The sequence below is a fragment of the Ictidomys tridecemlineatus genome, chromosome 6 (genome assembly GCF_052094955.1).
Source record: "Ictidomys tridecemlineatus isolate mIctTri1 chromosome 6, mIctTri1.hap1, whole genome shotgun sequence".
NCBI lineage: Eukaryota > Metazoa > Chordata > Mammalia > Rodentia > Sciuridae > Ictidomys > Ictidomys tridecemlineatus.
Window position 1 is genome coordinate 137,210,395 of NC_135482.1, and position 21,936 is coordinate 137,232,330.

General features: G+C 38.9%; 1 protein-coding gene across 1 annotated transcript; it reads right to left on the reverse strand.

Annotated features, from left to right (window-relative positions):
• Nucleotides 1-515: 515 nt before the first annotated feature.
• Nucleotides 516-19,200, reverse strand: Klf5 (KLF transcription factor 5). The gene is made up of 4 exons (XM_005324814.4): nt 18,598-19,200; nt 15,369-16,251; nt 14,040-14,099; nt 516-2,359 (listed from the first exon to the last, which is right to left on the reverse strand). Exons 1-4 carry the CDS (start codon nt 18,856-18,858, stop codon nt 2,181-2,183), a joined length of 1,383 nt encoding a protein of 460 aa, XP_005324871.1. The 5' UTR covers nt 18,859-19,200; the 3' UTR covers nt 516-2,180.
• Nucleotides 19,201-21,936: the final 2,736 nt, after the last annotated feature.

Below are 21,936 nucleotides of genomic sequence, written 5' to 3' on the forward strand. Positions count from 1 at the left end.
GGGATGTGGCTTGGTGGTCGAGTGCCCCCGAGTTGAATCCTTGGTACCACCCACCCAAAAATTTTTTAAATAAATCCCTATCTACATCCTTAAGGTAGGTATTGGGTTCAATTTAGTTTTTCATTTTCAGAGGTTTTTTTTTTTTTTTTTTTTGGTATTTTTGGTGGTGCTGGGGGATTGAAGCCTGGGCCTTATGTGTGTGAGGCAAGCACTCTACCAACTAAGCTATATCCCCAGCTAGTGCCTTTTTTTTTTTTTTGTATGGGGGATTGTACCCAGGGGTACTTTACCACTGAGCCCCATTGCCAAGTTGCTCAGGCTGGCCTTAAACTTGGAATCCTACTGCCACATCCTAAGCTGCTAGGATAACAGGTGTGTCATTACTATGCTAGGCCTGAGAATTGGTACTTCATTAACTGCCCTGATCAGGCCCTTTCAAATAATAAAGAGTTTTAGGAATGGAATTTGCTAATTTTCCTTGCTATAACAGGTAAAGAAGAAAAGCACAAAATGAATATTTTAGGCACTTTTTATTTTCCAAAAAAAATTGTCGTTAATATATAAACATTTCATTCTCTCAAAAAATTCTACAACTATACAGCTGTTTGCTCCATTATTTGCATAGGAAATGACCACAATACAAAAATAAGAGGGAAAAAGAAGCAAAACAGCAACTGATTTATGCTTTTCATGTAGGTATGTCTCCACGTATAAACATTTTGAAGCCTCTTACAAAATTATTTACACCGTTTGTCATCTATTTACATGTTAAGAGCAACTTTTCTAACAAACAAAACTATAACTTATCAAGTTATGAAAATTGTCTTCTAAAAAAAACTTACTATATTACCACAAAATAAATAAAGATAAACAATATTTTAAAAACAAAATTAAAATTTCATTTCAATTAAGACCCCTTTTGGCATTTTGCTTATTATTCTGCCCTTTGGTTAACAGCATCAGCATCACATTACTATTTTATATTGCATATATGTAGCACTTGCTTCCTTAAGTTTTCAACATATCATTGATATTTAAAGGCAGACACTGAGTCAGTATTAACAACTGATTAACTAAACTGCACTGTAATTTAGATAAAATTACTGTGTCTCACTGTATATTACATGCAAAATCCACATAAATTGTCATTTAACCAACAGTACTGCACGAGCAAACACCTTGGTATATGAAAACTACATCATAAATTCAACGTTTCCATACGTGAAAACTGCATCATAAATTCAACATCGCCATGTGAAAACTACATTAAGTCCTTCCTTTAAAAAATGATACTGTTTAGCTTATTTTAAGAGGTTCAACTTTCGTATATTTGTAACTATCTTTAAGCTCTTCAGTTTATAATTCATAAAAAACATCTTTTGTATTTAAAATAAACAATCCTATTTTAATCAGTGCATGAAATTTGCTTTTCCTAAAAGTTCATTTGAATGATTATTCCTTTCCCCCCTAAGAAATGAATTTGGTAACGTTTTGAGAGGTATGTTTATCACAAATTCTAACTGTAAATGTATTTACGGTTATCTTCAAAAGAAGTTTTGATTTTTTTCCCAAAAGAATCCTAAAAAACTTGTAATAAACCTATAAAGCTGATTTGCATATTTACAAAATTTTGAATAGCAAATATAGGCAACTCATTAAAAAAAAAAAAAACAAACCACACATTTGTTCAATGGCTATTAGTGAATTGCCAGGTACAGTGCGTACCTCTAAGGGATCACCGAATAATGACAAAAACGATGTCCGTCAAGTAAAAATCTTGACATACAAGCCATCCTTCTTCCCAGTACCTGCCAAGTGATTTGTTCACTGACCACTGTCACGTTCAACCATGGTGCCGCACCCCCCTCCACCCGCACCCAGGCGGGACGTGGCTGCCTGTCATGAGATGAAATCTGCTGGAGTGAAGCCGTGTCCGTCACAGCAAGCATTCCAGATTCTTAAAATGACCAAACACTTTGGTATTAATACAATGTATTCCCTGTTTTCTCAAATATACAAAATATACATTTCCAGTTTTTTTTGTTTTCTTTTCTTTCTCTCTTTTTTCTTTTCTTTCTTTCTCTTTTTTTATATATATATATATGAATAATAAAGTTTGTAGTTTAAAGGTTGCGGAACCGACTGCGGCGCGCGCGCGGCGGAGAGCATGGCGCCGGGGCTCAGTTCTGGTGCCTCTTCATGTGCAGGGCCAGGTGGTCCGAGCGCGAGAAGCTGCGGTTGCACACCCCGCACTGGAACGGCTTGGCGCCTGTGTGCTTCCGGTAGTGGCGGGTCAGCTCATCTGATCGTGCGAACCTCCAGTCGCAGCCCTCCCAGGTGCACTTGTAGGGCTTTTCACCTGTGACAACCAACAAACAGGGTGAGGTGGCCTGCTCAGAGGACAACTGTAGATAACACCTGGGGATTTTTTTTTTTTTTAAACCAGGGGCCAAGCACAGGAAGAAAGGATCATGCATTCCATTATGAACTAAATAAATATTACAGTCCCCCTCAAAGCAATCCAGCAAACTCATTTCACAGAATGGGATTTAACCTGTAATTATATACAGAAAGAAGTATTTTGCTTACTCTTGAAAAACTGAAGGCCAAATTTAGCCACATGCAAAATGCATCAGTGCCCTTATTTTCTGTGTACTCCTGCACAATCCGTGAAGTGATTAGATTGGGCCTGAATGGCCTTATCACTGTGCAAACACGCTTTCTTCGCAAACTAACCCAAATTAAATTACTGTAGGGCTAGTGGCTACATGGTGGGTGAGGGGGCACGAAAATTTTAGAGCTACTCAAGAGGAAGCTGGTCAAATCACCTTCAAGATTAATTTCTTGTACCACAATTCCTTTGCTTGAAATTGGTCTTTAACGTCTAAATTAGGCTGATTGAAGCTTTCAACACATAACCCATGACCTCCTATAATGGACTATTCAGGCATTCTAAGGAAAATCTCCTTAGTTTCACACTAGCACACACATTCACATCCCTCTTTTGAGACTGAAGGGAAACAAAGTTAAAACATTTTTAAAGTTGAATGGCTTAAAGTCTAAAGGCTTAATGCATCTGATATTTAATAAATGTCTTGGCCAGACCCCCAAGTCAGGTACTGATTAGTTCTCACTGGTACAGGTTCAGGCCATGAAAGAACCATAACAATCCTAACATTTGCTGGTGTGCATGTAAATTTTCTTCCTTAAGAAACATTTCTTTGCACCAAAAAAGTTACTATGCTGGGCAGAATGGAGCATGCCTGTAATCCCAGTGGCTGGGGAAGCTGAAACAGGAGGATGGTGAGTTCTAAGCCAGCCTCAGCAAAAAGTGAGGTGCTACACAACTCAGTGAGACCCTGTCTCTAAATAGGACTGGGGATGTGGCTCAGTGGTCAAGTACCCCTGAGTTCAGTCCCTCAGGGGAAAAAAAAAATTACTACAAGCAATTTGACAAGTGTCTTATACTCCAGTCACTGTCCTGATGCTTGAGATACAGCGAATAAAACCTAAATGCGTGGCCTCACGGGAACATACCGGAGCAATTCATGACAAATCCCTGATCATCCTTCCTGTTTTCACAGCTCTCCACTTGAATACTGAATTGATGACTGAGCCCTGCCCACCTGCAACTTGTATTCTTAATGTTCTCCTAAGTTTGCTAGCTGCAAACTTTCAACAACTACATGTAATGCAGTTATTTTGTTTGTTTTTGATATCGGGGATTGAACCCAGGAGTGCTTTACCACTGAGCTACAATCGCCAGTTTTATTTTTGAAACAGTGTCTCCTTAAATTGCTGAGGCTGACCTCAAACTTAGGATCCTCTTGCTTTAGCCTCCTAAATCATTAGGATTATAGAGGTGCTCCATCACACCCCAGCTTTATAATGCAATTTTAATTCACTGTTTTAGAATCAATCTTATTTAAGTTCATGTATACATATAAATCTCAAAGCTTAGTCTTTCACTGACTAGATTCCTAATTTCTGCTTTGTTAAAATTTTCTGAGTATTAATGAGTTTAGATAAGAATGAGACAAATTTGCATATTAGTACTATTGGCATACTCTAGATGGGCACCTTTTTGCTTTAAAAAATGTTTTCTTCTGAAAAGGAAAAAAAAAACTCAAAGTTGCTTTGAACACTCAGCAACCTTCCAGCCTAATTTAGCAGTATCATATTCAGGAGAGTTGTAGGATTGTCCAACTGAATATGAATTTTAATCTTAATCTAAATTGTCCAGCCAATGCCTATAATCCCAGCAACTAGAGAGGCTGAGGTGGAAGGATCAAAAGTTCAAGGCCAGCTTCAACAACTTAGGGAGCCCCTATCTTAAAAAATTAAGAAAAAAAAATTTAAAAGGACTGAGAATGTTGCTCAGAAATAAAAAATTTCAGGATTCAATTCCTAGTACAAAAAAAAAATCATCCATATATGATGAGGTTTCTACAGCTTGTGAAGTTAATGTATTTCAACTGTTCTAATAACCACTGACTCTTATGAGATCTCACCTTGGCTTCCTACAGTATGCATTCATAGCCACCTTTCCCACCCTCTTCTGGTTCTGACCTAATGCACACTTATTTACTTAATTTCCTTCTCAGGTCCTATCATCCCATTTAAAAAATATACATCTTGGGCTGGGGATGTGGCTCAAGCGGTAGCGCGCTCGCCTGGCATGCGTGCGGCCCGGGTTCGATCCACAGCACCACATACCAACAAAGATGTTGTGTCCGCCGAGAACTAAAAAATAAATATTAAAAATTCTCTCTCTCTCTCTTTCCACTCTCACTCTCTCTTAAAAAAAAAATATACATCTCAATTTGGGATGTTGTTTCTCATAGTAAATTCTTTTTCCTCCATCTTTTAAAATTGGTGTATGATACTCTCATTCCCCAGTGCCTCACAGTAAATTTCAACTAGAAATTTAAGCATAATACACTCAAAACTTTTCAGCAACATATTCACCCGCCTTTCGCTGACATTCACATATAACTGTTTGATATGCAGAAACATTTTAGTACCAGTGGTAAGTGCAACTATCTTGTTTGTGGATTTAAATCAAACAGAAGAAATAACTTTGCACTGAAGTGTTTGGTTTGTTCCTCATGAAAACAAATCACAGAAACAAACATACTGGGTTAAACAAAAACATTTCTGATGTCTAAGGCAAGGCAACAACTTCTTACAGAGTCCTAATTTTAAAAGAAATCATTCTAGTCTTTTGAATTTAATAACTAAATAGCAGGAGAAGTGAATTCAGTTTATTTAAGAAACAAGGGACACTAGACTCTTTTTGTTCACTGTTTTTATTGGCTACAAAGCAATAAACGGCACCAATATTTTTTAAAACTTACTTTACTGATTGGTCAAAATACAGTAGCCATTCAAGTTCCTAAAACATTTGGGGTTTTGCTCTCAATTTATACACATCTATAGATTATCCAGCCAAGAATACTACCAGTGTCTGGAACAGTCGTTATTGGGGCCAAGTCTTACTATAAAAGCAAGGATAACTATTCCCCACTTGGGGCAGTTTCTATGGGATTTGTTCAAGTGTCAACACTGTTCAAGCAAAACATCGTAGAGGAAGCTGGTACCCAATTTCTGGCCAAACAGCAGACTTGAGCCTTTCTTCCTCAGCCAGAAACACTATGCACAGTACTTCTGGGAAACCAAACTGACTTCCTTCAAGTTATATTTCAACAGGATAGAGCTTTCAAAAGTTTAATTGGATTTTTACAGAATCTCTTTCCAATACCACCAATTTAAAATATTTAGTTAAGCTCTTTCAACATCAACTGTAGTTTTAAGTTCTCCTGCTGTTAATGTGAAACTTTCCAAAGGCAAAAAAAAAAAAAAAACTGACAAATTTGTACAACATGGACAATAAACTTTGATTTTATCTCAAATAAAGTATGCATTTTCTTATTATAGGAACAATTTGCTAAGAGTCACTAATTTTTGAAAAAAAAAAAATGTCCGAACATGCATACTATCCATATTGATAAAGTCATGAAGATATTTTATTAAAATGTTAAGCAGAAACGTTACCAACAAAAGGGAAGAGGGAGCAGATAACCACTAGCACCTCCTCCAGAGCTAGGTTCTCACTACCTTCCTTAATCCTTGCAACAACCCCAGGAGTTAGAAGCAAACCGATTTCCACATTAAGAATCCTGGCCTGCCACTCTTTCTTAATGTCCCACTTAAATCTTCCATTAGCAAACACTAATACACTCTCTTTGAATGATGCAAGAAATATATACATATTGTTCAAATTTATTTAGATTCTGAAACCACTCATGAAGGGTAAGGAATAGCTTAATGGACTTCCACCAGCCCTTAAACTCAAATGGTCTGAAGCCTCGGCACACCCTAACAGGGCCAGCCCTCCATGAAGACCCACTTTTCTGGGCCTTTTGGGTCCTAAAAATGGGTTCCAGCATGGTATCAGCAGTCCCCAAGCATTTCTAATGAGTATTCCTCTCTCCCAGACTAGGTGAATTTCAGTGGTTTAGCAGAATGTTTGTGAAGTATTCAAAAAATCTCCAGCAAGAAACTAAAACAGTATCTATTTTTTTCTCTGATGAACAGATTAAAAAAAAAAATGACTTTTGAACCTACCACAATGGAATGGGAGGTTTCTCTGCTCTGCTGAACATATTCAATAGACCCATACTAAGGCCTTTCTCTAGAATGTTCTACATAGATTCTTTTAACAAAAGAAAAAAAAATCACAGAAGGAAATATTTCTTAGAAAAGGTACATTAGGTAACTTTTTTTTTAAAAGTCTATTACAGCAAATTTGAAAATCTCTTTCCTTCCTGATGATTAAAAATCTAATCAATGGTAGTTTATAAAAAGATAAAAGTGAACACCATCAGAATTAGACAGTATGTATTAAAGTATGGCCTATACTAAATGCCTTGCAAAACACAAATAAGATATGGTCTCTGGCCTAAAAAAACTTAATAGATTTTTTCCCCCATCATCACAGACTTAGGAAATTGAGACTCTGAAACAGCCTCAATTATTAGATTTTCTTTTAATAATAAAAAGGAAAAAACAGAAAACATTGTACCTATGTCAGTAATTTTCCTTATTAGAGCTCACTGCAGATCTCCTACACTTGGAACACAGAAAGGTTCATTTTAAATGCATCTAATAGATGTAGTGCCCTATTAGCAATGGGCCTACTTTTAGGAAACAAAATAATTTGTGTTCTTTTTTGAATCACTGATTTGCACTTGCTCATACATTGCTTTATGAAGGCTTCGAATATCTGTGTTCTGACTTCTCAACAGCTTTTTAAGTTCTGCAGAGGTAGAGACCCCTTCTACTTCTGCTGTGATGCCACAGTTTTCCCAATGCCTCTCTGAAACAATCATGCATTCGGCCAAACTCTGACTAGCAGTTATTTTCATAATGAAAAGAGGGAAAGTAAAGGAGGCCAGAGTGAGGCTGTCAGTTTTTCTCTCCTTTTTTACAAAATTAGAGAAAAGCTGGGCTTTGCCCTGGCCTGTGACCAAGGGTAATCTGACTAAATGTATATTTAGGTGAGAATCGTGCTTGAGTCTCTTCAGAAGAAAACATTTATCCACCTTGAAGCTGTACAGGGATAAAGTCTACATAAAACTTTCTTTTACAGAATTGGACTAGACCTGAGAAAAATCAAGAAGTTCCGAGGCTCCTAGAGCTGGTCAAGGGCAACAAGGAGTCTCCTCTTTTAGAGGGGCAGGAAGAAGGGATATGGCCAGGCAGTGGATGAGATGATACACACATGGAACCCTAGCTACTCAAGAGGTTGAGGCTGGGGGAAAGCTGAGTTTGAGGCCAGCCTGGGCAGCACAGCAAAAAAGAAGGGAGTGGAAGGGAACACTCACTCTTGTTATCCACAGTCCCTATCAAGCAGGACCAGTCTCCTGGCTCCTAAACTACTACTACCTTCTCAGGGTCCTCAAATCCCAGGAAGAACATCTCTGTCATTTTTAGGGTTACTGAAATAACAATTCTTGAGCCTCCTGACAAAAAGACAACTCACAAACCCTAACCTCAGGGAAACAAACAGGATTACCTTTCTTCCCCATTTTAGGCAGATTTACCTGTCCTTGAGTATACACCCACCAGAGAAATGAATTAATCCAGACTCTGGGGATGGTACCAGAAGATCTCAGAAATGACTGTCTTCCAAATTAACAAGTGAATTACAACTCAAACAGAGATCTGAGAATTGCAGCCTTTGAATCCCCACTTTAAAAGCCCCCTAATTCCAGCTGTTGGGCAGAATCACAGCCTTTGGGACAGGAGTACCCTGTGTTTCTCCTTTGGTAGCAAAGCAATGAAACTTTTTTCCTTTTTCTCAAAAACAATAACACTCATATTCACAATCTTTGTAATAAGACCCCAAAGTAACTTCAAAAAGTGAGGATTCTACGAAATAATTTTACCTTTTGTTTCTTTTTTTAAACCTGAATAGAAAATAAACGTGTATTTTCATTTTCCCTAGCACAGAATGAGTACCAGATATCTTTTCCTTCATTTGCAGTTGACACAATTATCCCAGACCAGTGGATTCCTCCCTGCTCTTAAAGGTATGTAAGGTGTGTGCCTTTTTATAAAGTAGCCAAGTTAATGTGTTCTTCTGCATAGATGTTTTTTCAGAAAAGTTACCTACTGTGCACTTCTAAAACAGTAACTAATTGGAGTTGTTAGAGATCCTTTAAAGTAAATAATACAGGCTGCCAGAACAGGAATGCTGCCAGAGATACTTCGACTCAAATAGGACATTACTTTGTTTCTTCACCAGAAAAGATGTAGGTCATCAAGTAAACAGCTACTACATTCTATAGAACTAAAAATATCAGCCAAAGCAAAATGCTTGAGTGATCAAATTATTACTAAAAAACAAAAATCCTGCCACTAACTATATATCAACAACAACAGCAACAACAACAAAAACAAAAAAACAGCTCTACATTCTTTCACCGGCACACAGCTGGCTGTTTCTATCTCAATTTCAGCAATTCTATTTAATCTACTTATGAACTATCTTCTCTCACTCCTTTAAAAACAAAAAGGGTAAGAAGAGATTATTCTGGATTCTCCACAAAAATCGGTCAAATGTTTGCTGAAACAAATTATTCTTCTTAACCTTTGATAAGCTTTATCATCTTGAAACAATGTTTAATCAACTTCCTATGTAAATGTTTTTCAGATGAAAGAACAAGTCCTAGAAGCAAAGTTTAATCTTCCCAGTGAGTCACTGAAAAGAAATTGTTTCTAAGCTTTCTCATAAATACCTCTTCAGGGTCTGAACCAGCAAGTCTCTTAAGGCTCAAACTTTTTTTTTTTTTAAATAAGCCAGAAATTGTCAATATAGAAAATAAATTTCAAAGCTGCAAGTGAAAATAAAATTGTAAAAATAATTTAAAATAAAATCACTGGCCACTAAATCTCATCATGTGAAATATTTTCCCTATGCTAATTCTCCCAGTGAAATAGATCAAACATCTAACTAATACTGATCTATTCTGGATCCAAATTGTATGTTCTCCATTCATTAAGGACTGAAATGAAATCCTCTCTACAGTTTTTTTTTTTAGAGCTTTTCTCACTCCTTTTCTACCAAAAAGAGAGTAATTTATGTTCACAATATAATGTTCCTTTCAATGGAGTAGTGCCTATACTGAAAACACCTTTGTTGTCAACATTACCAATACTTTAAAAAAAAAATCAAATGTACACCCAATATAGTCATAGGATAATGACTTTGGCGCCATGTACTAGACCAGATATTTATATCTAAAGACTTTTACTACTTTACCAGAAGCTAAAATGCAAATTTCAAGTAGAGCCGGGAATAGTGATACAGACTTCTAATCCCAGAGACTCTGGAGGCTGAGGCAGGAGGATCACAAATTCAAAGCCAGCCTCAGCAATTGAGTGAGACTTTCAGCAATTTAGCAAGACCCTGGCTCAAAATAAAAGATAAAAAGGGCTAGGGATGTTGCTCAGTTCTCAAGTGTCCCTGGGTTTAATTCCCACTACCAAAAAATTATATTTCAATATAACATAATACATTGTGTTTTTTAAAACATATACATATACTTATCAATATCATTAAGAAGTAGCTGGGCACAGTGGCAACACCTGAAATCCCAGTGACCCAGGAGGCTGAGGCAGGAGAATCAACCCAGCCCTAAGCAACTTAGTAAGACTCTGTGTCTCAGAAGAAAAAACAAAAAGGGGTAGGGATGTGGCTCAGTGGTAAAGTACCCCTGGGTTCAATCCCCAGCACAAAAAGAAAGAGAGGAAGAAAGAAAGAAAAGTAAAGCAAGAAAGAACATAGGAATTGACTCCCTTTACAAGGAGGTTTGGGCTTCCAAGACCTAATGTAGAATTCTTTCTTAAACAAAGAATCTTGAACAAGCACTGAAGAGTCCATGTTTTGTGTTCCTATGCTATTTATAAGTTTCATTTTCTCCTGTACGAGTGTGTCAAATCGTCCTTTCCTCTGTCAGTCCGTGGAACCAGTCCTGGTCTGAGTGATGCTTGCACTAAGGGTGTGTGTACCTCAAAGAGTTTTCTCTGTACAACTGCTAATCTTCTGCCCTGTCCCAGAGCGGTGAGGCTGAAAAGTAATCTTAAATTTCATGATGAAATTAAGCAAAAGGGGCTGAGGCAGCTCAGTGGTTAGCATGCTTTTCCCCAGCATGCATGAGGTCCCTCAGTTTGCTCTCTAGTGCCAAAACAAAACAAAAAACCCCAAACTACAAGCTCTTTGAATAAGATACTTTATCAGTCACAGTGACTTAGAAGGACTGATGGATATGTGAAATCTTTTTTTTTTTAAAGGTGCTTGGGAGCAAATTTAGAATGATAGCAATAGGAATAGCCCCTTGTATATATCATAAGGCATACAAATTTGTGCAGAATGTTCACTTTACTGTTAAAAGTACAAATATTTAGATTGGGAAACACACTACTTATTGACACTGTTGCCTAGAAGCAGCCATAACTATTTCTAACCAGAAGCATGATAACCACGTATACGTACACAAACACCTACTTACTCACACAAAGAATGTCTCTATAGGCCTGTTATTATGCTGTCTTATGTATATATGGGTATCAATGAAATATAATGGTTCCCTAGAATAAAGGCAAATTCTATTTCAGGTATTTTGTTTGACCACACAAACAAGATGGAACTTTGTACTATTTAAGTATGGTTTCCTAATAAAGAAATCAAAGCGCATGAACTTGAACTTGAATGTTATGGTATTTGTGATCCAAGAAGCAGGTTTATCTTTTACTCTTTCATCCCAAATTATGGGGGAAAAAAAATCTGATTTGGAAACACTCTTTGCTCAAGTTCAATTTGCAACCCAAGTTAAAAAATCATTTATAATCTAAAAGTCCAAAATAAGTAACTAAACAGAACCCAGATGCAGATTGCTTTAATTGCTTAAATCATTTTAAAAACATACAGTAACTTGACATTTTAAAGCAATTACAATTATTTCTCCAAAGAAATGCTAGGGTACTTTGCATTCTGCCTGCAAAACAGCAACCATTTAAACAATAATTTCTATTATGTCATCAAACACAGACCGACATTACCATATAGGTTTCAAAGTTCCCTAATAAATTGCCTATGTGGAAGCAAGGGACACAGAAAGAAAACCTAACAAGCTTTTAAATGAGGGAAGTTATTTAGAGGGGAAAAATAAACAAAACCTATTTCATCTACCAGGGCCTTAAAAGGGAAAGGGGGGGGGGGCAAAAACACAAGCCTCTGCTGGGTCCAGATACATTCACTGAAAAACAACTGGTTGGGTGGGGGGATGCAATGAGAGCACACAGGTAATTTTAAAAGGCATTGTCTAGAAACGAGAAATGAGGAGAAAACAACCTCAATGCTCTATGATTACCCAAGAACGGGTTTAGCCAGATGAACTAGTCTGGTAAAACCCTCCCCCAGGCATTTGAAAGACTATCAAACAAAACTTTATTAAACTGGATTACAGGGTCTTACTCATTAGATGTTGAAGGCCACAATGTTTATGATCAGGTGAAAAAAGTTGATGCATGGGACCCAAACTAGGCCTAGGTCCTCTTTTTAGTTTGTTTTTATTAGGGCAAGCATTGTTAAGACAACCCACTATTAAATTTCTTTGCCAGCAGGTCAAGTTCCAGAATCCTAGGTACAAGCATTCAGAGCACTAAACCCTGACAGGGGTTGAAAGGCTATTTAGATATGGCCTGACTACATCCCTGCAATAAGCAGTTGATTACATCGTTATATGTGATTATATTCTTCCTTTATTAGGGGACTTTAACCCCATGAAAATGTATTCCCTCCTTCCTATCTCCAGTTTCAAGGACTTCCAAGAGAAAAAAAGCAACAGTTCAAATGTTTCTAAGTTATTCCCACCTCTTCTTAATCAAAACGTCAGGTAAAACCCTGTGTTAAACATTTCCTTAACAGAGCATATAGTCTGTAAAAGGATATTTTATACTGAATATTTTCCTGGCACTTGTCATCTGTATTTTGAAGAGTTTAGGTTGACATCTTCTTTATATGCTTAATTCTTTTGTGGACGCTTAACTGTAAACATAATTTTCACCTTAGATTGTTTATGAAGGTTCTTTCCTTTTATATAATCAATTTGTCTGCCTTTAAAAACCTTGGGCCAAAACAACTCATTTATTTCATAGATAAGTTCAAGTGTCTTTTTTTTTTTTTAAAGCAGTTTCTCAGAAAGCCCTGGTATCTACCACATTGTCATCAATACTATTTGGATTTTAATAACTAGATTTTTATCATTGAGATATCAAGCAGTACTTCCCTAACATGCACACAAACTGTTTGCAACCATATTCCTCTCGTGGCTATATCTCAGCACTGACCTTTGTTCAAAGGCTTTTACTTTTTAATGCAGCAGTTAGAGATAACTACTTCATTTATCAAAACTCAATTTCCATAGTAACATCTAGCCTGGGGAGATTCAAGTCCTCACACTAATCCAACGACCCATTCAAAGGAACTGTTGAATACTTTGGTTTCCATAGCAATGATGGAATAATACATTTTGCTAGGTCACTGCTTTTATTAGCAAACTTATTCTTTGAACTTTAGGTAAGGCTGTATTTATTGAGGAAAAAAAAGTATAATCACTTTAAGAGTTCTTTCCTTTAGGGCTATTCTTAAAGAAAATTACAAATAGTAACCATCCATATATTTGAAAATATTATGGGTACGCAGAGCCCTTTAATAAAGTATGCCACCTAGTTTCATCTTAAAACTGGGTTCTGATATAAAATTTTTAAATTAAAAACCTCCTAAAAGTTATTGCTATAGATTTAATAAAACAAAAACTTACAAAATTGAAGGGGCTAAGCTTAACAGCATGTTTTAAATGAGGATGAAATATAAGCTAGAATAAAGATGATGTCTCAAACATATCAAATGTCGGGGTGGTGTGTAAGGTGTAGAATAACTTTAAACCATAACTCTATTTTTGACCAGTCTGAAAACTCTGCAACTTCAGGCCTATCTTTCATCAAACACAGCAAACACACTCAACACAAATATTTTAAGCTTAACAGGGACCTTGTATTAAGCTGCAATGCTGTACTTGCTAAATGGCAAAGTTTTGATGGTTTAAAAGGGCTTTATTTAAAGCAAACTGATTTGCCACGGAGAGAGAGAGAAATTTCTTTCCTTCAAGACATGAACAGCGCTGCCATTAAACGTTTTAAAACCCATTAGTAAACATTGTTGTTTATGTTTTTGGGTAATTAATTCTATGGAAGTGACAGGGCAAGGCCTTTGTGAGTGAGCATCAGCTTTCCTGGAACCAGACATCCTCATGGAACTGAATTTTGAGCCAAGCTAGTGCTGAAAAGGTAGGCCATTAAAAAATAAAAGTTGACAGAAGAAAGAAGAGATCAAACACGTGTTGGCTTTTAAAAGGATGAATACCACTTACACTATTTACACAACTTAAGGAATTAACAAGAAAATTACATACCAGTATGAGTCCTCAGGTGAGCTTTTAAATGAGAAGACTTCGTATAAACTTTTGTGCAACCTAAAATAAAGGAGCAGAGGAAGAACAGCTTGTCATTCCGGCGACCTTTTGAAATCCTTACATTTGATGATTCAGTATTTAAATTCTGCCTTGAAAGAACTCTCTCATGCTAGATAAAATATTTGAAGCTTCAGTTTTAAATCTCAAGGAGCCCTCCCCCCACTACCTCATTAAAGAAATAAAGTAATTTTTTTTTGTATCACTTTAGTAGGAAAGAACACAGGTAAATGACAAATGGAAAACTTGTGTTTATATTCCAATAGGTAATTTTTACTAGCAATACACATTTTAGTGATTTAATAGCTACTATAGTATGTTTTTTAAAAAAAATTTTAATGGTTGTAGAGCTGACATAGCTAAACCATTATCCAAGATGACTATAATTTTCTGTACTCCTAACATTTCTTGTTTTTTTTCATTTAGCATGTCATGGCATATCATGCACCACAGTCAATAAATCATGCCCCATATTAATCATAAACTAGCTTACACCAGCAACTTGGGAGATACATTCATTACTGTCATGAATTTATACTTTAGCATGTGCTCATTCTTGAATGAGATGCATGGCCCATCAGAACCATCCTTAAATGTATCCCTTATATAGTCTTGTACCAGCAGTAAGTTAGGTACCTTTGAGCCAACATATTATTTTCTCCTACCCTACTCTTTCCAGGGAAGTTAATTTAGATTTTAATACTATAATCCTAAATGAAATTTTAAAAAAAATTAATAGAAAAGGGTACATAAGGTAACTTTTTCCCAGAAATGTTGTAGCCAATTTTTCTTTTTTTAATACAGAAAATAAAACTGGGCACAATGAAACATGCCTAGAATCCCAGCAATTTGGGAGGCTGAGGCAGGAGAATCCCAGGTTTGAGGTCAGCCTGGGAAATTCAAGCAAAACCCTATCTCAAAATAAAATGTTAGAAAAAGGAGAGAGGGGCCTTGGGGATGTGACTTAGTGGTAGAGCGCCCCAGAGTTCAATCCCAAGTACTGCAAAACAAAAGTGAATAAATAAATACAATAAAATACACCATAGAAAACTACTTGGTTACACACCAAGGTAAAGCACAGAAATAGAATATGAAGATAACAAATGTATATGATTTTTTTTCTTAACTGTCAAGTAGAACTTTTCTATGTAAACTTAAAGCCCAGGGATGAAAAGGATATGTGTATACACACACACACACACACACACACACACACACACTCTCTCTCTCTCTCTCTTTCTCTCAATGCTTCAACCAAGTAAGATCACATACCAGGATAATCGCAGTAGTGGATGCGGCGTTTCTCCAGATCGGGGTTACTCCTTCTGTTGTATCTGACAGGTTGGATATTTTGCGTATTAACTGGCAGAGTGGCAGGTAAATTTGGATTGTGAATTGCCAGTTTGGAAGCGATTGTAGCAGCATAGGATGGAGGTGGGGTTAAATTCTGGAGCATCTCTGCTTGTCTATCGGGACTTCCAGGCTCTGAGCTTGGTGGTGATGGGGGAAAGTAAGTGGCCTGCTGTGGAAGAAACTGACTTGGCATAGTGTATGTGCAAGGGGGCATGCCCTGGAATTGTTTCATTGAAGTCTGCGGAACAGCAGAGGTGTGTGTGTCAAGGCCTGCCATGGCGGCTGACATAGAAACATTGAGGGTGTCCATTACTGCTGTCTGGTTTGTAGAACTGGGCATGTCTAGATCCGGTGTATTCAGTAGCTGGTACAGGTGGCCCTGCTGGGGAGGGACAGAAAGATGAAGATCTGGTGTAGTAAGTTCTTGTTTGATGAAAATATTATTCACCTCTGGAGCTGAGGTCTGGTGGGAGCTGAATATACTGGTGAACTCAGGGAGGGCCTGGGTTGGGGCCGGAGGAGGAGGAGGAGGGGCAGTCGTTTCACTTTGGTGGCTGAAAATGGTAACAGGTTCTGTCTTGATGTATGTTACGCACGGTCTCTGGGATTTGTAGAGGCCAGTTCTCAGGTGGGTGATGTCAGGGAGGAAGACGTTCATGTTGATGCTGTAAGGTAACCCTTCACTGTCAGTGAAGAACTGGTCTACGACTGAGGCACTGTCTCGTCTATACTTTTTATGCTCTGGAATAATTGGAACTGGAGGAAGCTGAGGTGTCAGATACTTCTCCATTTCACATCTTGTCTAAAAAAGAAAAGAAACAAACATGCATAATCCACCCGATTCATCTCAGGAAGGACCAAAATGGTGCTTACTACTGTCCCCCTCACCTACACACACACACACACACACACACACACATCCCTCTGTAAAATACTAGGGCAAGTTTGCTAGTATTACTAGTATACTAGTATAAGTATTGCTTATAAACATACCAGGTTTGTTTTGCCAATTGTATAATTACTGGTTTACACTAAAGCTTACAAGTCTTTGAAATGTCTTTAGTAAAATCGCTCAAAAAAAAAGTGAAAGAGGCAAATCAAGAAAAAAAGCAAACAGAAATATATTCCTTTCTGATGCAATAATAGTATCACTCCCGATTCCCTGACCATTACAGTTTACAATTAAAGTACTATATCAAAGTACTGCCTAGCTACCTCAATTCTGTCTATGCTACATAGTTATATTTTACATGTTTTATTTAAACAACAAAAAAAATGCAAACCCTTAAATCAACTCTGCAAAAAAAACTTTTTTGCTTGACTAGACATTTCCAATATATCTAATATAAAACATTCGTTGGCTATTTCAGTGGCTTTTTATTTATTGTTCAATGAAAACTTAAATACAATGTTTTAAGCAAAGCGTAGTATCCACTATCACAGATTTCACCTTCAACATTTGATCTAAATGTTGATTTTAATCAGCAGATTCGGTAATTGGTTAATATGATAATGAAATGTTCCTATTCATATGCCTATCTAAAACAGATCTTTAATTACCTAAGGGAAAATCACTCCCTTGGTAGACTGGTGCTAAGAAGCCCGTGGGTGGGGAGAGGCTGCTGTGTCGAAGCACAGTCATCAGCAAAACATTTATCATGTCCTTCTCAGTGGGCCAATGCTACATTCCCCCCTACTCTGTAAAAAAAAAAATCTCCATCATCCCTTATCCTCTCGGTGTCTCCTAAGTAAAATAAAAATAAAAAAGTAAAAAAGCCAAATTGAAATAACCAATAACCAAATAGTTCTCAATCGGTGATTTTTTTCCCCCCAAGGACAAATCACCTCAATCTTTTTACAGCTATCTTCTCTCCTAGCAGAACATAAGCTTAAATTCTCTTTTAATTTTTAACATTGAAAAGGAAATTTCAAAAGAAAAGCAAAACCCAATTAGGTGGAATGGTTCATATAACTATGAACCACGGCACCATAATGGGTGAATAACCCAGTCATATTTTGCTAGTAAATTTCAAAAGCATTTCATTTTGGACCGCCAAAGCATTCGGATCATACGGTGTGGATGAGGACGGGATTCCCCGGATAGACCCGATTTAAAAATAAAAATCAGCGCTGTAGTCATGCGAATCACATCTTTGACAAATGCCACTGTCCTCTCAAATCACGGCGACACTGACCCCCACCACCACCACTAGAGTAGGCAAGGCGCTGGGTAGCAAATACACACTTCTACCAAGGGGTTATTAAACGAAGTGTCTTGAAATAAACCGAACTAAACCCTTTCGTGCACTGCGCTCCGTGGCGGTTAGTGGTTTCTGATTTTAGCTCTTCCAGCTGTTTGCATGTGGGTATGTTTCCAATTTTTTTTTTTCCTTGGGACAAGCTAAAAGTCCCGTGAAGTTTTTTCTGGGCTATATGACTCCGTGCGTGGGCGAAAGAAACAGGCGGTTGCTCTAATTCGGCTGCTGGGCAAGTGTAAAAGCCAACTGCCAGCTTTCAACACGGCTCCGGGAGGAAATTTACGCGCACAAGTAGAAAACAACACCCCCGGCTTTTTTTTTTTTTTCCTTTCTTTTTCGGGAAAAATACGCGCTCCAATACAACCTTAGTTATCCTCTTGTTTTCCAAACTCAGCCACCCACAATCGCTTCTAAAGCAAGGAGAGTGAGCCCCAAGGTTTGAAACCCCGGGGAAGCTTTACCCCAAACTGCGTTTCTACTTAACCCCAGACGAGGAGGAGAGGTGGACCTCCAAGGCATCGGGTGGGAGGGGTAAAGGTGAAGGAGTAATTTAAAGTGGAGCGTGAGGTACAAGGTTTCATCCACCACACGTAGGAAAAACAAGGTGCGCGAGAGCACCCAATTCCCTCTTTAACCTCTTCCCGGCTGACCCGCCAGGGCCAGGGGAGATTCATCTCGGACTCCCCTCTCCCAGGTCCCCCATTTACTCCCTACGTAATGCTGTGCCCAGGCTACAGGGGCAGAAAGGGGCTGCCCACCCCACCACCAGCTCCCGGTGCGCCCCGACGCACGCCCCAGCCTGGAGCGGCCCCTGTCGCCTGCGCGTCGCAGCAGCGGGACACGCCCGAGCCCCGAGAAGGAGGCGGAGGGAGGGGAGCGGCTCTTCCTACCTGGACCAGCTCCTCTGGAGGCAGCCGCGGGCCGGCGGCGGGAGGCGGCGCCGGCTGCGGGGGCTGCGGAGGCGCTGGCTGCGCCTGTGGGTGGTGGTGAGGGTGCTTCAGCTCCTCGCCCGGGAAGAGCGCCGCATCGCGGGCTGGGTTCGCGGCGCCCAGCACCGGCTTGAGCTGCGCGAACACGGGCTCGTCCTGCGGGGCCGGCGGCTGGGGCACAGGTCCCAGGCGGGCGCTCATGGTCAGCACCCGCGTAGCCATGGACACTCGGGGAGCGGCTCCGGCTGCAGTACGTGGGTCAGGCGCGTTTCCCACCTGGCCCACGTTGGCTCGGGCCGGCGAGCTCGGCGCGGGGCCGCGGGCGGAGGAGGGGAGGCTCCGGGCAGACCCCTCGGTCAACAGCAGGCACAGTTTTCGAAGGCGCCCACGAAAAGCAAAACTCTTCCGCTCTGCCACGCGTAAACGCCAATGTCCTCCAGGCAGCCACTTTCTCCCGCCCCGCCCCACCGCGCTCTCTCAGTCGCTGGAGCCCGCTCCCGCCACCGTCGATCTCCAAGAGCGAGCTGCGAGCGCGCGTACCTGCCCCGCGACTACTGACACTTGACGCCCGCCTCTATTTCACCCAACTCTGGGTAGGCGGGCTCTGCGAGTCTGACTGACAGCGCTGCCGCGAATCCTAAGACTCCGTCGCCGGCCGGGCCGGATCGGCCAGCCTATGAAAAGAGAGAAATTCACCCAGGGCCCCGCCTCCACTGGGCCGACCGCACCCCTTGGGCCACGAGCTTCGCGCGCAGGGCGGCCGCGCAGTTTGTACACAACTTCTCTGACAGATTGAGCTGGCGGAGCCGGGGGCGGAGGAAAGGAGAGGAGCGGGTGGAATCTAGGAAGAGAGGGAATTAGGGTGGAGACGCGGAGGGAGATCTCTACGGACTGTTCTCTGCCAGGATTAGGCAGAAAAAGAGTATTGCACGTCTTAGGTGTTGTGCAAGGACCTGAAACTCAAAAAACTGAAATCCAGAAAGCAGCTAGGTGGGGGCGCTAAGGTTTTCAGCGACTTGTTTAATGAGTATGTATTTTTAAATACACAAAAAATGTACTTTTCTTTAACAGAAAACTAGGGGCGGTATGATAAATTTTTGAAACCGCTCTTGTCTCTTTATCCGTGAGGATATCTATTTAGCAAAGCAAATTCGGTATGTCCTGAGTAAAAGGTTTAGTGACAAGCATTTTTTAAAGTCCTTGCATACAAGCCTACCCCCAACCCCCGCTGCCACTTCGGTATTTAAATAGCTGGAAGTAGTTTTCACACACATTTCTACCTCTTATTCCTGTGTAGAGAGCAGGCGGGGGTGGGCCATATGAATTTTGAGGTTTTTAATATTTAAACTATGTTGATTCTAGCCAAAGCCTGGACTCTAATTTAAGCGCTAACAACTAGCTCAAATGTGTGTTTAAATAGACATTACATCTTTGACTTATTTTTGCTAGCACTGTATGTGGGGGGGGGGGGGGAGTTTAATATTTACAGAACAGAAACAGCAAATTTACCTAATGCCGTGGCACCTTTTCCTACGAAAGGACAACCAAAGAAGCCTCAAACGTTAGGCACGAAGCAGCTCTGAAAACTGGGAATACAATTTTTTTAGGAAAGTAATAGCCAAATATATTACCGTCCATTTACTACATTGTTATAATGGGAGGGTGAATTTTTGCCAGCAATCACCAAAGGAAACCACTTCCCTTAATCCTTAATGTTCTTGTACATGATTTTATCTGGCTTATTGGGAAGCCGGAACAATAAACTGCAATAAAAATGCCTGTAATATTACTACATATGTACATATGTTGACAGCACACTATACCATTAGAGAATTGTTCAAATACAACAGCCTACTCACCACACTTCACAGTTAAACAGCTTTTTCAAAAGTTCTTAGAAAAAAGTTCACTTTTTTCTAAGGGTCTCTATCAAAAGCAGGGATCCATTTAAAATATGCAGATAAATTAATATGTATATAAATATTAGGTATTTATTTTGGAAAAGATAAAATTACGCTGTAAACTAATTTTTTTTTCTCCTTTTCCTTCCCTTCCTGTTAGCACATGATTCATCTTTACAGCAGTGATCGCTGCTTTAAGAGAATGGCTCATGACTACTTTCATGCTACCAAAGTATTATTTAGTAAGTGTTTTTGCAAAATTTTTTTCTAAGTAATTTTATGCTAGACGTCTACCTTCATCTTTAAAAAGCTGTCCTATTTTCCTCTTATGTTAAACCCAATCATGTAATTAAATGGTTTAAAAACAGGTGATAGAAGTGATATGGGATTTAATACAGTTTTAAAATTGATCTTTGAAAAATTTTAGTTAATGCTGATAGTATGATCAGTTAAGATGATAGTATGATCAAATCTGATCATGTGACAGACAATTCTTAAGAATTTGGTGCTCTTTTAACTTGAAGCTGAATCTAACACAGTTACTTCAACTATATATCTATCTGTATTTTAATTTGCTTTTAAATATACCTAGACTTTTCCCCTTAAGAGTCTTTTCACCAGCGCTTCAGTGGCCTGTTATTTTCCCCCAAGTTTTGACTACAATAAGATCCACTATTTTACTGGAAATATTTCTAAATATCACGCCATTTTTTTGCATGCTTTCATTCACAAAAGTTTTCAATTCCAAAACAAAACAAAACAGAAAAACCCCACTTGATTATTTGATAAGCTTTTAATAACCATATTTTATAATCTTGTTAATTTTTTTTACATTTCCACTTTTCTTAATGAATAGATATGAACCTGGCTGTGGTTAGGTTTGCATAGCTAATGCATTTACATGTATTAAAAATTGAAATGTATTCTTTTTTTTGCTCCAATATAGTAACATTCATTTAAATTTCATTTCTGGCATAAAGATTCATAAAATAGGGTTGCCACTTTTAAGTAATGGTTTCTCTGAAATACCCAGGCTCTGCAATCTCACAGAAAATAACTAGCTTAGCCCTGTACAATAGTACGGAAATTGGAAAGTAATCCTTTTCTGAGACATTTGCCATGCGGTTCTGGACATATAAAGAACATGTTCAACCAAGCTTCCTTGCTATTGCTCTTAACAGAAATGCTACAGCTGCAAACCTGTTTCACCAACTTAGCAAAAAAGGGTTAAAACTTGATAAATATTTTTCAAATGTTCCAGGTTCTCCATTGGCACAAAGCCAGACAGTGTGAATGGACAGATCCTCAATTACTTTGAACTTTCTAGTTCTTTGCATTCCTTCCTACTTAGTAGTGCTGTACCATTAGGGAAGATGGGAGAAAACAAAAAACAAATGTC